Here is a 13,273-nt window from a genome sequence, read left to right as displayed (position 1 = left end):
ACGATGAGAAGAAGTGATTGAAGAAGGAAACGAACACAAAAGGCAAGTAGATGAGCACCTTCAATTTTTTTCCCAACACTCTCTGACTTGTGCCCTCCCTTAAAATGACTAGTAGTGCTTGATTTTGGATGGAGAAGATGCTTTTGCCTTTCAAACAACTTGAATCTTAGATATGAAAATGCAAAGCTCTTTGCTCGAAGTCTTTCTTTCATTTTGAAGGGGAAAATTGGAGAGAGAGAGAGAGGAAAGTTGAAAAACAAGAAAAGGAAGCGCGTGAAAATTGAGAACAAGAAAAGATTACTTGACAAGGGGTAAGAAACATGCATATCAAACCAGAAAGAGAATATGATAGTACATGAATGAATAAGAAAATATTAAATATATTATATAATATTTAAAAAGGTTGCACATTGAAATTAAGTAAAAATATTAAAGGACAAAGATACAAATTTATTTCTAATTTTATTTTTTAAATGTACTTAGCACCCTTTAAAATTGGCTAAAAATTATTTTTTATTAAATTATATTATTAAATTAAGACTGGTTTGATTCCGATTTGACCCCAATCTGACCCACTAACTCTTCAATTAGTAACGTGATCGGTTTAGTGTCCGGTCCACTTTTTTATTCCTTGCAAAATTCCTAAACTTGAGAAGTTTTTAACAAGTTCTTAATCGATTTTACTCATTTTGAAGTAGGAATTTACAACATGAGATTTTACATTATATAGGTGGTAAAATTAAACTTAGCCCTACTGTTACCTAAGACAACATATGTTTTTAGCTTTGAAGGGTAATATATGATTTGGTGGCATTGAAGGCCTACATTTTAAGTAAATCTTTAAAACGATTTCAAGTCATGTCAAGCTTTTGAAGACTTAGACTTGAGCTTAAAAAACCTATATATAAGCTTAGATTTTAGATCTCTTTTTTAGGTATTCACCTTTAATTGGGGAGGTTATTAGGCCAAGGGTTTGCAGTTTGGAACGTGAAAAGACCTTTCTTTAAAATCACAATTTTGTAATAGTTTAAGAAGTTAATCATGGTAGAAAAAGAAATTTGACTAGAATGTTAAACACTAGCATGGTTATAGAGAGTTTTGTGTAAACCAAAGTCCTCCAAACCAATAACAATAACAAGTAGGGGCCAGGGCACAATAACTGCCCACAGAACCATCCAAAAAGCCCATCACACAAAGACTTAGAATACAAGAAAAGCAAGGGCTAAGCCTACCCACAAGTCACACCTGCTTAACTCGTACAGTCTCAAAATCATAACAACCGTTAATAGGATAGAAGTTTTTTCCCAAATGGTGACAAATATGGATCCATAAGGTTCATATGTAAGAAATCCTATGGCCTCTAGCCATTAAATAGATATTCTTCAAAATACAGTAATCCAGAAGTATGAAAGATACAGTTAGATATGTAGATACAGAACATGAGCTCTAGCATGGCAAATTATACAGTCATTAGAAATCCAAGCCATGACAGGCCTACTAGGATGTACTTGCTTAAGCCTCTGGCTACTTTCCTTCACAACAAAGGGTACTAGAGGGCTTTCCTCAAAACAATGAGATTAACGGAGTGAGACATAAAGTCCCAGTAACCAAAGTTTACTTTACAACATATACAAACAGGATGGTAAGTAAGTGAAATAATGCCCTACATAAAATATCTTAAGTTAAAAACATGAAAACACATATGCAATAATCAACACAATAGTTTATGTTCTTCTATCCACTATACTCCTCCTTGTGACTCCTTGACATGGACCCGAACCATCCATGCGAAGTAATCCAGCCAAAGGTCACCCTACTCGTATAAGTTTAATAGGTCCCTCCTTGCCCTATGGTCCGACCAAGGCCAAAGATGTGTCTGCCCAAGAGTTCTATCTTGATTTCGGATTAGGAAAAAGGTAGAACTACAAGGGCCTAGTAGGAAGCCAAACACCTGATCCTAGTGTTGGCATGCCGTACGGGCTTCAAAAACAATTATTCTCCACATGCAATCACAACCTCTACATATGAACCCCATACATAGATACAAGATAACAGATTAAGAATATAATCAACAACATAACGAAGGGTATACTCCAAAACATTCATCGATACAAATACCATAAGGAATATCCACCACTACAATCCATACAACATTATGAAAATACTTCTCACTTCACCAAAAGTTGATATACAAACATTATACATACTTTTCTTTCATATGTCTTAATTGTAATCAATATAGTTTGAAAGGATTTAGAAAACCTTACAATCTATAGTGAGCATAAAAAGCAAACTAACCTCGGATACCTCAACTCCAAGCTTAACAATTGGCTTGAACACAAGGTACTGTTTCACAAGCTGAGACACAAGCTAATCTACATCACTATATAGATTATAGTCAAACATAAACAACAATTAAAATTCAAAATTCAAAAATCTCAAGTCTCACATCTCACAACAAATCCCACGATCCAACTTTCCCAACTCACAACCAAAGCTCTCAATCCAAAGTTATAGTCATCAATTCCTCAATCTAATTAACTCATTAGACTCCTTGATTTGCCTCAACAACAATCATTCAATCAATTTTTAAGTCATACACTTGGAATTTTCAACCTCTAACATACCTAATATTGAAAAATCATCAATATCAACAATCTGAATCAATTAATACTCTTATCTATCCTCAATAAACAAACCCGATCAACAAAATTTCACTTTAATCACCACATTATCAAAACTCAACAAATCCCACTTCCAATATCAAACCCTAACCCCCAAATTTCAAATAAATCAAAATCCAATAAAACTAAACTGATTAAATCTCTTATCTAACTCAAATAACTCTAAGGAACCTAAAAGATTATGTAAAAAACTAAAAAAATTTGAAATCCTCAAGAACCCTAAAAATTCCAACTTTCACGAAAACAAGTTAGAATCAGTTACTTGAAGGTTTGGAAGCTCAAAAACACTCCCCGAGCCCCAAAAACACAAATCCTAGCAGAGCTCCTTTGCTTATCCTCCCTTCTCCTTCTAAATTTTGGGTTTCTGAAGCTGGTTTTTATGAGTGTTTTCGTGAGTTCGCCATGGCAAACCTCACCTTTTGCATTGGTGAAAAATACCAAGGTGCCAATCCTTTGAATTTTAGGCACGTTTGCTGTGGAGTAATACAATCAAGCTTGATTACTCTAAAATCCTTGATTAAAAATTAGGATGTTATAGAACGAACAATAGAGTAATAGCACTTGTGATATTAGTTGAATTTTTTTTTGACCTGAATGAGATTAGTTGAATAAACATTACAAAACATGCATTACTTATACAGCATTCTGTAGTAAAGGACATGAGGAATAACTATTGTTATAAGGATCTCATAATATACTTACGCTATTATAATGTTATTTATTGACCAATTAACGATATGTTAACGATTTCTCATTCATGACATATTACAACATTGTTATGATTATTTATTGATTCGAAAAAGGTTCTTTTGAAGTAATGATACATAGAGCATGGTTGAGAAAAGATTTCCATTTTTTTTTTGGTCCAAAAGAAAAGATGACCATATTGAAGGTCCGTATTTTTAGTATCACGGTTTTAATTTTTGAGAAGCTTCTCACAATCTGTGAAAATTTAGAATATTCTCGCTGCAAATAAAAGTCCGTTTATCCACTAAATTATTAACGATTATGTTTTCTTGACAAGCTTCTATGTGTCGAATATATGATCTCATCAATTACTATATCTGGACCCCAGAGTAAGATTCTTATCCAAATTTCCACTCAAATCAATCAGGGGATAGAAAGAAAGAAAAGGGAAAAATGAGTGAGACAACCATATCCGCAGAGAAAGCTATGGACATGTCTCTCTCTCTAGAGGAACCCAACCAAAAGTTTATTACTTGTACGTAGTCTTATGTCTGTTCTCTTCTTTTAAATAAAAAGCTATGAAATAAATTCAACAACAAAAAAAACTATGAAATAGTTATACTAAAAAAGGGTTAATATACCATTTTCAGTTTTTAAAATTGGATATATCTTTTATTTTTCATTTCTAAAATTTGAATCCAGTAGTTATAATTTTTAAAATTGGGCGTCGTTTTTTTCCTGCCTACGGTTTTTTGGTTTAAGATTTCAAGGACCATGTATCAGAGACTAAAATGACTAATTTTTTTCAACAATAAAAACTAAATTGAGGTTAAATTTTAAGGACTAAAAATAGTGTTAACCTAAAAAAAATTTAGTTCAGTATATATTAATATTGTCAAAGGTACTAAAACCAAACCAATCATTAAGCCAGTTAAGGTAGTAGAATCACCCAATCATAATTCAAATATACAAATATATTTATATATAATTTTAAAAAGAGTAATATTTAAATTAAAAATATTAATCCACAAATAAATGGAACATTCATGTATAAACCATACATATTTCTAAAGCATGAATCCAATGAACTACTATTTTGTTTAACTTAAAATGACATCATTTTAGGCTTAAAAAGGGACAAAATATAAAATTCAACATTGCGTTCAAGTCTTGATAAGACCTGATTTAAAAATTGATTTTTAAAATTGGTTTAAGTTTTAATACCATGATTACGGTACAGTTTATTTATCCAAACCGATTAAACCTTTATTATCTAAAAGAGAATCAGTGTAACAAAAACAGAAAATAGATATCATGACTGGATAGATATGTAGCTAGTCAATTCGCACATTGTTGTATTATTACTCGATATTTATTTCAAAGTCATGACTCATTGCAAAGAGGTTTGGATTATTAAATTCGATATTCTGGAGTTCATCCTTCCGTTGAAGCGTTTTCAACCTTCGCTTTCAGTGACACATAACATTATTAATACAAGTGGAATACAAGTGGATGACACATATTATAACTGTATGATGGAGAATAGTTCGAGTTCTCTAGATGATGTTATGTTTATTATATTCCCCTCTTCTCGAGGATAAAAGAAACAAAAAAACTAGCTCCTCGGTCCTCAATATAAGACCTACTTGTTGAGTTGGTTTTGGTCCTAATTAAATATAAAACCCATTTTCATATTTATCAATTTTCTTAAAATTACCTTTATAGATACTCCCTCAACCATAATCAAGTAAAAGAGGGAGATGAGGTATTAAGAAAGATGATTATGATATTTTAGGAAAAATGTGTCACATTTCTTATAATTAACTAATTTACCTAACTTCCTTAATCTAATCAAATTAGTTAAATGAGTCTTATATTAAGGATTGGAGGAGTATGATATTGGCAATTCATATCTTGATTTTCAGGTGTTATAGTCTTATTGGATGTGTATGTGTGTTGGGGGGGGATATATTTCACCCGGATTCTTTTGGCTGAACTTAAAAAGTCAATTTTAATCTCATTCTCTTCAGTAACAGGTTATATTGGTTTGAATTTGATTATATTTTAGTTGAATTTGTCCTTGTAGACTAGTAATTATTATAGCTTTAACTTTATTAAGTTTTTTGGGCCAACACTTCATTAAATTAAAGTATTGTAACCACTGATCATTTCATCTCACTAATCTGAGAAACCATATGCATGGTGGCACTCCTCGTCTCTGTTGCCTTTTTGGTTTATTATATTTCCTACCATGTAGTTCTGATCTCTGATTAATCCAAGAAGAGTTTGTTTAGTCACAGGGATTATCGTCATCAAATTATTTTAGTTAGCAGTGGTGGAATAATCTTTAAGTTATGATAAATGTATTTATAAGTATAAATAAATGATTGTTCCAAGTCCTCATTCAGTATTCAACAATCATCACACACACTAATAAGCATCATTATAATGAAATATGAACCACTTAGAATTTGATTTGATTGGTCCAGATTTAAAAATTTTAATATATAACTTTTTAATGATAAAATCATTTATTTTTTAAGATGTATCATTCATAAAATTATTTTTAAAAAAATTTTATATCTCTTAAAATAAAAAAGTTATTTAAAAAAAATTAAACTAAAATCAAACCTGTGGATCTTTGGTTAAGTTAGAATATCTTTTATCAGTTAATCCAAACACTCACTAGTTTGTGTTACCATTTTTTTTTGATTGCCCACCCAGTTCATCGGAGCTTTGCTCCGACTACATTTGGATCCGACCCGCGTCGCGCACTTGGCTGTGGTGGGTGAGTCTCCTAATGGGGATTTATGCATATGTTGAGGTTCGAACTCAAGACCTCTCTTAAACGGTACGAAGCTGCTTACCACTAATTCAAGATAACAATATACATTTTGCACGTTGTATTAATTCATCCAATTGGGCCTGCCTTTGTACAAGAAGCCCAAATTGAAAGATAAAGAAAACAAGGGAATATTCCCTCGGCTATAGATGAGAGGACGCTCTCGATGTTTTCATAAGCCCAATACTTTTCTGCCACCATATGATCAAGAAATAGGACTGGCAATTTTCATTTGCAACATAATATCGGATCGAAAAATAGAGATAGTCATTTCATTTATCAACAATAATTATTCTAGTCGGTTTGACCCATTCTCATTAAACAAGGTTTTGTGTTTAAGTTTTGTTGATGGGCCCAATTCAATTGAATTTGGTAAGCATCTTCAGTACGATCTATATAGGGTCTCACATGACACGGATAACACATTCTACCCTTTGTATAACTATTCCTTTTTGTCAAAATGCTACCTCTAATTTTTAATATAAAAATTAGTTTATGATTTAATTTGGTTATAAATATAAGATTCAAAAATATTTTGTCTCCTAAATTTATAATTTATTCTCTAAAGTATTCCTATTGATTTACATATATTAAGGGGATTTCCGTTCAAGGGTAACAATGATTAATTAGGGAAATCAACTCATATTTATTATAAATAACTAACATACCTAATTTTTTTAATCCATCTAAATTAATTAAGCTTATGTATTAAGAACCAGATGTAATATTCCTATATGAATTAAAAACTTAAAAAAATCAATATTTTGGTTGATTATTTTAAATATTTTAATATTTATTCAGAAATGTTTGTTTAAAAACTTTACATAAAATTATTAATAAAAGAAATCATATAATATCTACCAATTTTCATAAAAAATTAAAAATCACAGCATGCAGTATATTGAGAGCAATGTATAAATCAAATTATGATAGAGCATTCTACTGCTGTTGTTTTAATCTCCAAGTGACGTTTTTTTTAGCGTTAGTCCACCAAAAATATCCGTCCCAGCTTCCTAACGTCATTGCTTACATCACTTCTAGACCCAGAGACTTCGTGGTTTCGTGATTCTTCTGATCCCTCGGCCTTTTTGCTTCTTTAGAGTACATGACAGAGCTTTCCTCGTATGATTTTCGCGTCCCAAAACTTCAAAGCTGCTTGCGTGATTTCCTTATTTTAAGTCTTTATAAGCACTTTTATGTATAATAAATTGAGACAAAATTTTCATGTATGCTTGTTTCATGCTTCATAAATTACAATTGATAAATTATTTATAAATTATTTTAAACTTTTGTTTTGAAGTATATGATCATAATTCCATTCTTTTTTCCATTTTAATTGGAGGAATAATGTTTTTAAGTACAATATTCTCTATCGGGTGTACTGCTTCCGATCTTAATTATAAAAGTTAGTTGGTTAATTTGTGGAGATTAAAAAAATAAGTTAAATTAGTTATTTATAATAAATAGGTATTGTCTTTCCTAAAATATCTTTACTAATTAAGTGTATTTGTTAGAACTGCTATTATTAAAAAGACTATCTTAGGAAAAAATACATAAATATAAGAGATAAAGTGGATTGGAGTTTTATATTTAAAATCAAAATAAAAATAAAATAAGTTCTTATATTAAAAATTGGAACTAGTATTGTTTATGAAAGTGCTTATTCTTTTGGCTTTTAATTAATTCTTTTTTTTTGTCAGATGAAATTTGAATTAGCGTTAAATATAATGTTGGGCTTGGGTCTTTATAATTTATTCCCTAGTTTTTGAAACAACGTAAAGTCAGTCAATTGCGAAAACGACTTGGTTAAATGAAAAAAAAGGATAAATCATCTCCCTTTTTTTTTTCCTTTGTTTTTTCTTAGAGATTGCAACGTCTTCATTTTGCCAGGCCCACATAATATCTACGCCCTTAAAACGATATATTGTTTATTTATTTTTTAAAAAAATATTTATGAAATAAAATAAAATCTTACTAGAATTTATGTCAATTAAATAAAATCTTTCCATACAAAAGTGACAAATTGTCAAATTCTGCATTTTGCTGCTAATTATGAGAGGAAGAGGCCATGTGGGGTGGATAACACTGACACGAGGCTATAAACATATGGATTTTGAAGGGCACAACCACATGAGTACACGCGGCGATATCCTAGAAGATGATCTCCATCGGACGCTTGTAATCACTCGAGCGCAAAAATCGATTTTTTTCTCCCTTCAAGAGAAGTCCAAATATAAAATTACTGCCATTTGTTATCTCTTTCGGAGGCTACAGGGAAACGAGAAACAGAGAGAGAGAAAGCACCAAACATGGCTTTGGCTGTGCGTGCCCTTCCCTTCACCTTCGTCGTTCACCTTCTCGGTATCGCTCTTATTGTTTTGGTCTTGGTCTGGAACATACACTTCAGGGGCGGTTTAGCTTGGGAATCCTCCAACAAGAGCCTCATCTTCAACGTATGATTCCTTTTAGAACTTTTGCCTTCTTTATTTTCTACTTAATTTACTGATTCTTGTTCTTCTTCTTCTTTCGAATTTCATCGATTTTATGTGGTTATGGAGCTTCGGAATCTCACTGATACGCTTATGCGTGAGAATTCTCAAGGGATTGCGATTGCTTTAATTCCAGTTCAGTCCAGAGTGTAGTGTACTTTCTTCTTTTCCTCTTCTTAGCCGTTATTCCTCTCTTATTCCTAAATTCGCTAACGATTTTGCTGTTTTGGGCCATTTCAGAAATTATGTCATTTTTCATTTAAACGACGCTTTACATGGCCGTTTCGTGAGCTGGGGGTGAAGCGAGTTGTAGTAGTGATTAGTCAAGCTTAATTTGAGTGATCTAGTTTTCAATTTGCAGTAGTGTCACATTTTAGTTTTAGAGTTGCAGATCACCATCTTATTTTGTTACCAAGATATCATTTCGTTTCGTCAGTCTCAGTGTTTTTGGTTTTGTTTTTTGTTTTTTTTTTTTTTTTTGGTTCATCTTATCAAGCAAAAAATTATTAAATTATTGTTGTAGTAGTTGATGACTCGTTGATGACCTTCCTACTACTTTATTGTTCAATAATTCCTCCGCGCTATATTTGACACCGACACATTAAACTTTCCCTCCTTTTTTCTAAATCACTCCCTGGGGGCTGCTAGGCCTGCTCATGTAGCTTTAGCTTTTTTCTCTTTTTTTGCAAATATCCGAATGAATAGGATTATAGGAGAAAGATATAACTTTGGCTAAGATAAAAATTCCTTCATTTGTTTTATATTTGAGGTTCTTTCTGATGGAATCCCGCGTCTTATGATCCCTTCATTTTCCCCCCTGTTATTGTTGCAGTGTTCTTAGTCAAGTTAATCCTTACCGTCATGTCGTTTCTGGAGTCTAGTCATAATAATTAACCTGTCTGTTAGTTTCAACTGAAATACCCTTCTTATTCTTATCCTATTTATAAGATGTTTTCAGCATATTTCACATTTCACATAGATCAAGAAAAACTTTAAAACATATTAACTCTTTATTAAAATATAACAATTTTTTAACTTTATCTATATTTAATATATAGACTTTTCAAAAAGATAACTACTTATACTATAATAAATAAAAGACAAAATAGTACATTCACTGAAAATTTAAATTTAACGAAGTGATTTATAAACATGATGAAAAAAACTTTCTCTTTTTGCCCCGTAAATAGCATCAGAGGAATAGGTAGGAGTAGGTATTTTACTGGTGCATAGTATGAAAGGTTAAATGGAAAACTGGGTTATGATTATCCAGTGGCCCCCAAGTCCTGGTGATGGATGGAGTTTTAAATTTTCTAGTCGGCTTTTTGATGAGTGCCCACACTTCTGAGCTTAGCTGTTTCTGATTTATTTGAAATGACTTTCACGCGTAGTACTACTACTCCATGTGGCGCCAATTCTAGTGGTAATTGTGAATAAATAATGTTCCTGTATGGTTTTTTCTTTTGCTGGTAGCTTTGGATTATCAAGAGTGCGACGCATTGAAAACCCCGAGTTTTATCAGCATCTCAGTCTTAGTAGATTAGTTTAGAATTTCGCTATTGTTCACGTCTACGAAGTTTGACTTTTAGTTCACGTGTATTGCTTTCTTCTAGGCAAATAATTAAAAGCCCCGTTAGTGCTGGATTAAAAACATTGGATGATTTGTATACAAATAGATTTCGGATCTGAACAACCATGATGTATGACGTTTCCAACGCATCAGGGGTCAATCATAGTTTAAAATTAATTGGACAAGTTGATGTGCATGATTAATTTAATAAGCCTCTCTTACTTTATATTAATGGTAGTGATCTATTATTAAAGTCGGCATTGCCACACGTTGAGTTCTGTGTTTTTGACGTCAATCTCATGGTGTGTCTTTTCTCTTGATACAGCTCCATCCGGTTCTTATGCTAATTGGTTTGATTGTTATCGGAGGTGAAGGTACTTATCAGAACACTTGCGAACGTTGTTGAATTTCTACTCTGAGACGTAATGACTTGTTAATTTTCCCATGCCTTCAATATTCTCACGTTTACAAGTGAAAAATTGACAATTGCAGCTATCACAAGCTACAAATCTCTTCCATTGAAGAAAGAGGTGAAGAAAGTGATACATCTTGTTCTGCACGCCATCGCACTAGCACTTGGAATCATTGGAATCTATTGCGCCTTCAAGTTCCACAATGAAAGTGGGATTGTCAATCTATACAGCTTGCATTCCTGGCTTGGAATTGCGGTGATTGGCCTTTATGGCATTCAGGTACACAATCTTTCATCAAAACGGTATTCTTTTGAAGACCTTTCAATCTCCTGGAATCTAAGAAGCACTGACACAAAAATGGAATAGTTATGAATAGAATAGAGACACGTTATGATTCATCTGAATGAGTCTTTATTTGCTGTTTAACTTTGATTCTTTACTTTAGCAGCATGGTATTGTAAAGAGAAAGGCAAACATATAGGACAGGTGGTCCCTTCTTGACATAAGGGTTTTACCTATCCTTTGTGGCTATTTTCTCTCTTTGCCCCACTGTGCCCTTATATCCACTATTACACACCTAACCCTCATACCCCACACATAAATGTGAATTAATGGACGTTTTATTATTGACGAGTAATAATATGCTGTGTAGTGGCTGTATGGGTTTCTGACATTCTTCTTCCCTGGAGGGACCCAATTTCTGAGACAAGAGTCACTTCCATGGCATGTTCTGTTTGGGCTAATTGTGTATGTGTTGGCTGTGGCCACTGCTACACTTGGGTTTCTGGAGAAACTCACTTTCCTTGAGAACTCGGGATTGGCCAAATATGGTTCTGAGGCATTGCTGGTGAACTTCACTGCTGTGATCACTGTCTTATTTGGTGCTTTTGTTATATTAACTGTTATCTCTCAGGGTTCTTCAGCTGAAGATGATTATACTGCCATATAGGCTTCTGTTCATGTTGTATCTTGAGGATCAATTTCTTCTGTTATAATGGTATTGGGTGTGGGGATTAACGGGTATCTATTGTCCGTATGTAGAGTTGGGTTGGACATCGGACTTGTGTTCATTTACCTACAATATCCGTATAGCGTCTGCTTTTAAGCTGTTAATAAAAGTTGTAGTTATATATTATTGATTTCCGGCCATTAGTTTATTGTTGTTTCCCCTTCGTTGCAGATAGACTTAGTATTATAAAATTTGCTAAATTTTTGCCCCCAGCGATATCAGGTTGTCTATTTTGATATAAAAACCTCGTTCCTTTGTCTGAATAACTGATTTTCAAAGGTAGATTCCGAGCTCACACTCATAAGAATTTGCCTTGACTAGCGACATTTTAAAAATCCGTGTTCCTCCACTCGGAAGTGCATTATTGTCAATCACTTGGATGTGAAATTTTTGTAATATAGTGCCTTTAGTTCTTAATATATGAACTATATAAGAGTTTGTTGACTAATTCAAGTTAGTTTAGTTATCTATAACAAGTAAGTGTTATTTTTTTCTTAAAATATCCTTATTAATTAAATGTGTTTGTGTTTGTTAGAACTATCATTGCTATAAGAGTTTTTTTTTTTAAAAAAAAGATAAATGTAGGAGACAAAATTAGGATTTTATATTTAAGATTAAAATGTATTTGTTTTTGCAAATAATCTTTCTAGTCAAACGATTAACAGGTGCTCGGGTACACTTGAATAGCTCCTATGCAATTTTTGCTCCGATTATAAAAACTACAACAAATAAATCACGTGAATAAGGGGGCCTAGGTTTTGTTTGTTGGGATAAGATCAAAATTCAAGTGCAATTCCGGCAAGTTCTGCCCAAATATTTACATGACTAATCATTCAGAAAAGGTTAACTTGTTCATTTGGTACAACACATAATCATTTTTCAAAGACGGGAGTACTTTTTTTGTTTTTTGGGTACAAATGTGAGTACCGTTTTTGACCGCAAGGTCATGGGCCTTTAAGGTAATTGACCCAATTGCCTAAGCCCCTACTACATATAGGCCCCACATGGATGTATGCAAATAGTAATTATTTTTATAGGAGAATAATAATGAGATCTCAAAAAAAAAAAAAACTAAAAAGTCTCAATAACAATCTAAACAGCCCATACTAACAAAATAAGTTGCATAATAGGAGATAACAACTTCTAAGACTTATTTTGTCATTATTTTCCTTCTTGGGATTTCATTTTAATTCTCCCTATTTTTATATTATTTATCCTAATAAATATATAAAAAATAAGAAGAGTAAAGAGAAAATTAATAGATTTATTCTATACCTCTATTATTTTAAGAATATAAATCATTGTTTATTTTTTATTCGAATCTATAACTCGTTTTTTATTTTTTATTTGAATCCCTCAAATGTGAAATTTTGGATAAGGATGAAATTAATGATCTTAATTTATTTTTCGTATTAAAAATTTTAGGAGAAATATCAAAATAAAAAATTTAAAAGTATTAAAATATATTGTAAAAATTTTAAATATGTTTTAGATATTTGCATTACTTATCAATTATAAAATTTTTCAAAAATTGAAATTACTTAAATCCCATCCAAAATTACCAATGTTATAAGATAAA

The 13,273-nt window shown here is 32.0% G+C and overlaps 1 protein-coding gene across 1 annotated transcript; it reads left to right on the top strand.

The window, feature by feature from the left end:
• Positions 1-8,465: 8,465 nt before the first annotated feature.
• On the top strand, positions 8,466-11,832 carry LOC114761061 (transmembrane ascorbate ferrireductase 1). The gene is made up of 4 exons (XM_028950375.1): positions 8,466-8,666; positions 10,598-10,646; positions 10,765-10,964; positions 11,338-11,832. Exons 1-4 carry the CDS (start codon positions 8,523-8,525, stop codon positions 11,632-11,634), a joined length of 690 nt encoding a protein of 229 aa, XP_028806208.1. The 5' UTR covers positions 8,466-8,522; the 3' UTR covers positions 11,635-11,832.
• Positions 11,833-13,273: the final 1,441 nt, after the last annotated feature.

This window comes from Neltuma alba, unplaced genomic scaffold, assembly GCF_004799145.2.
Source record: "Neltuma alba isolate B1F8T4 unplaced genomic scaffold, ASM479914v2 tig00011067_pilon, whole genome shotgun sequence".
NCBI lineage: Eukaryota > Viridiplantae > Streptophyta > Magnoliopsida > Fabales > Fabaceae > Neltuma > Neltuma alba.
The sequence above is the reverse complement of the archived record's forward strand: the minus strand, read 5'-3'. Positions and strand labels throughout refer to the sequence as shown.

Coding starts and splice junctions, on each gene's coding strand:
- LOC114761061 (XM_028950375.1), top strand. CDS start 8,523: ATGGCTTTGGCTGTGCGTGCCCTTCCCTTCACCTTCGTCGTTCACCTT. Junction 8,667..10,597: donor ACAAGAGCCTCATCTTCAAC/GTATGATTCCTT, acceptor CTCTTGATACAG/CTCCATCCGGTTCTTATGCT. Junction 10,965..11,337: donor TTGGCCTTTATGGCATTCAG/GTACACAATCTT, acceptor TATGCTGTGTAG/TGGCTGTATGGGTTTCTGAC.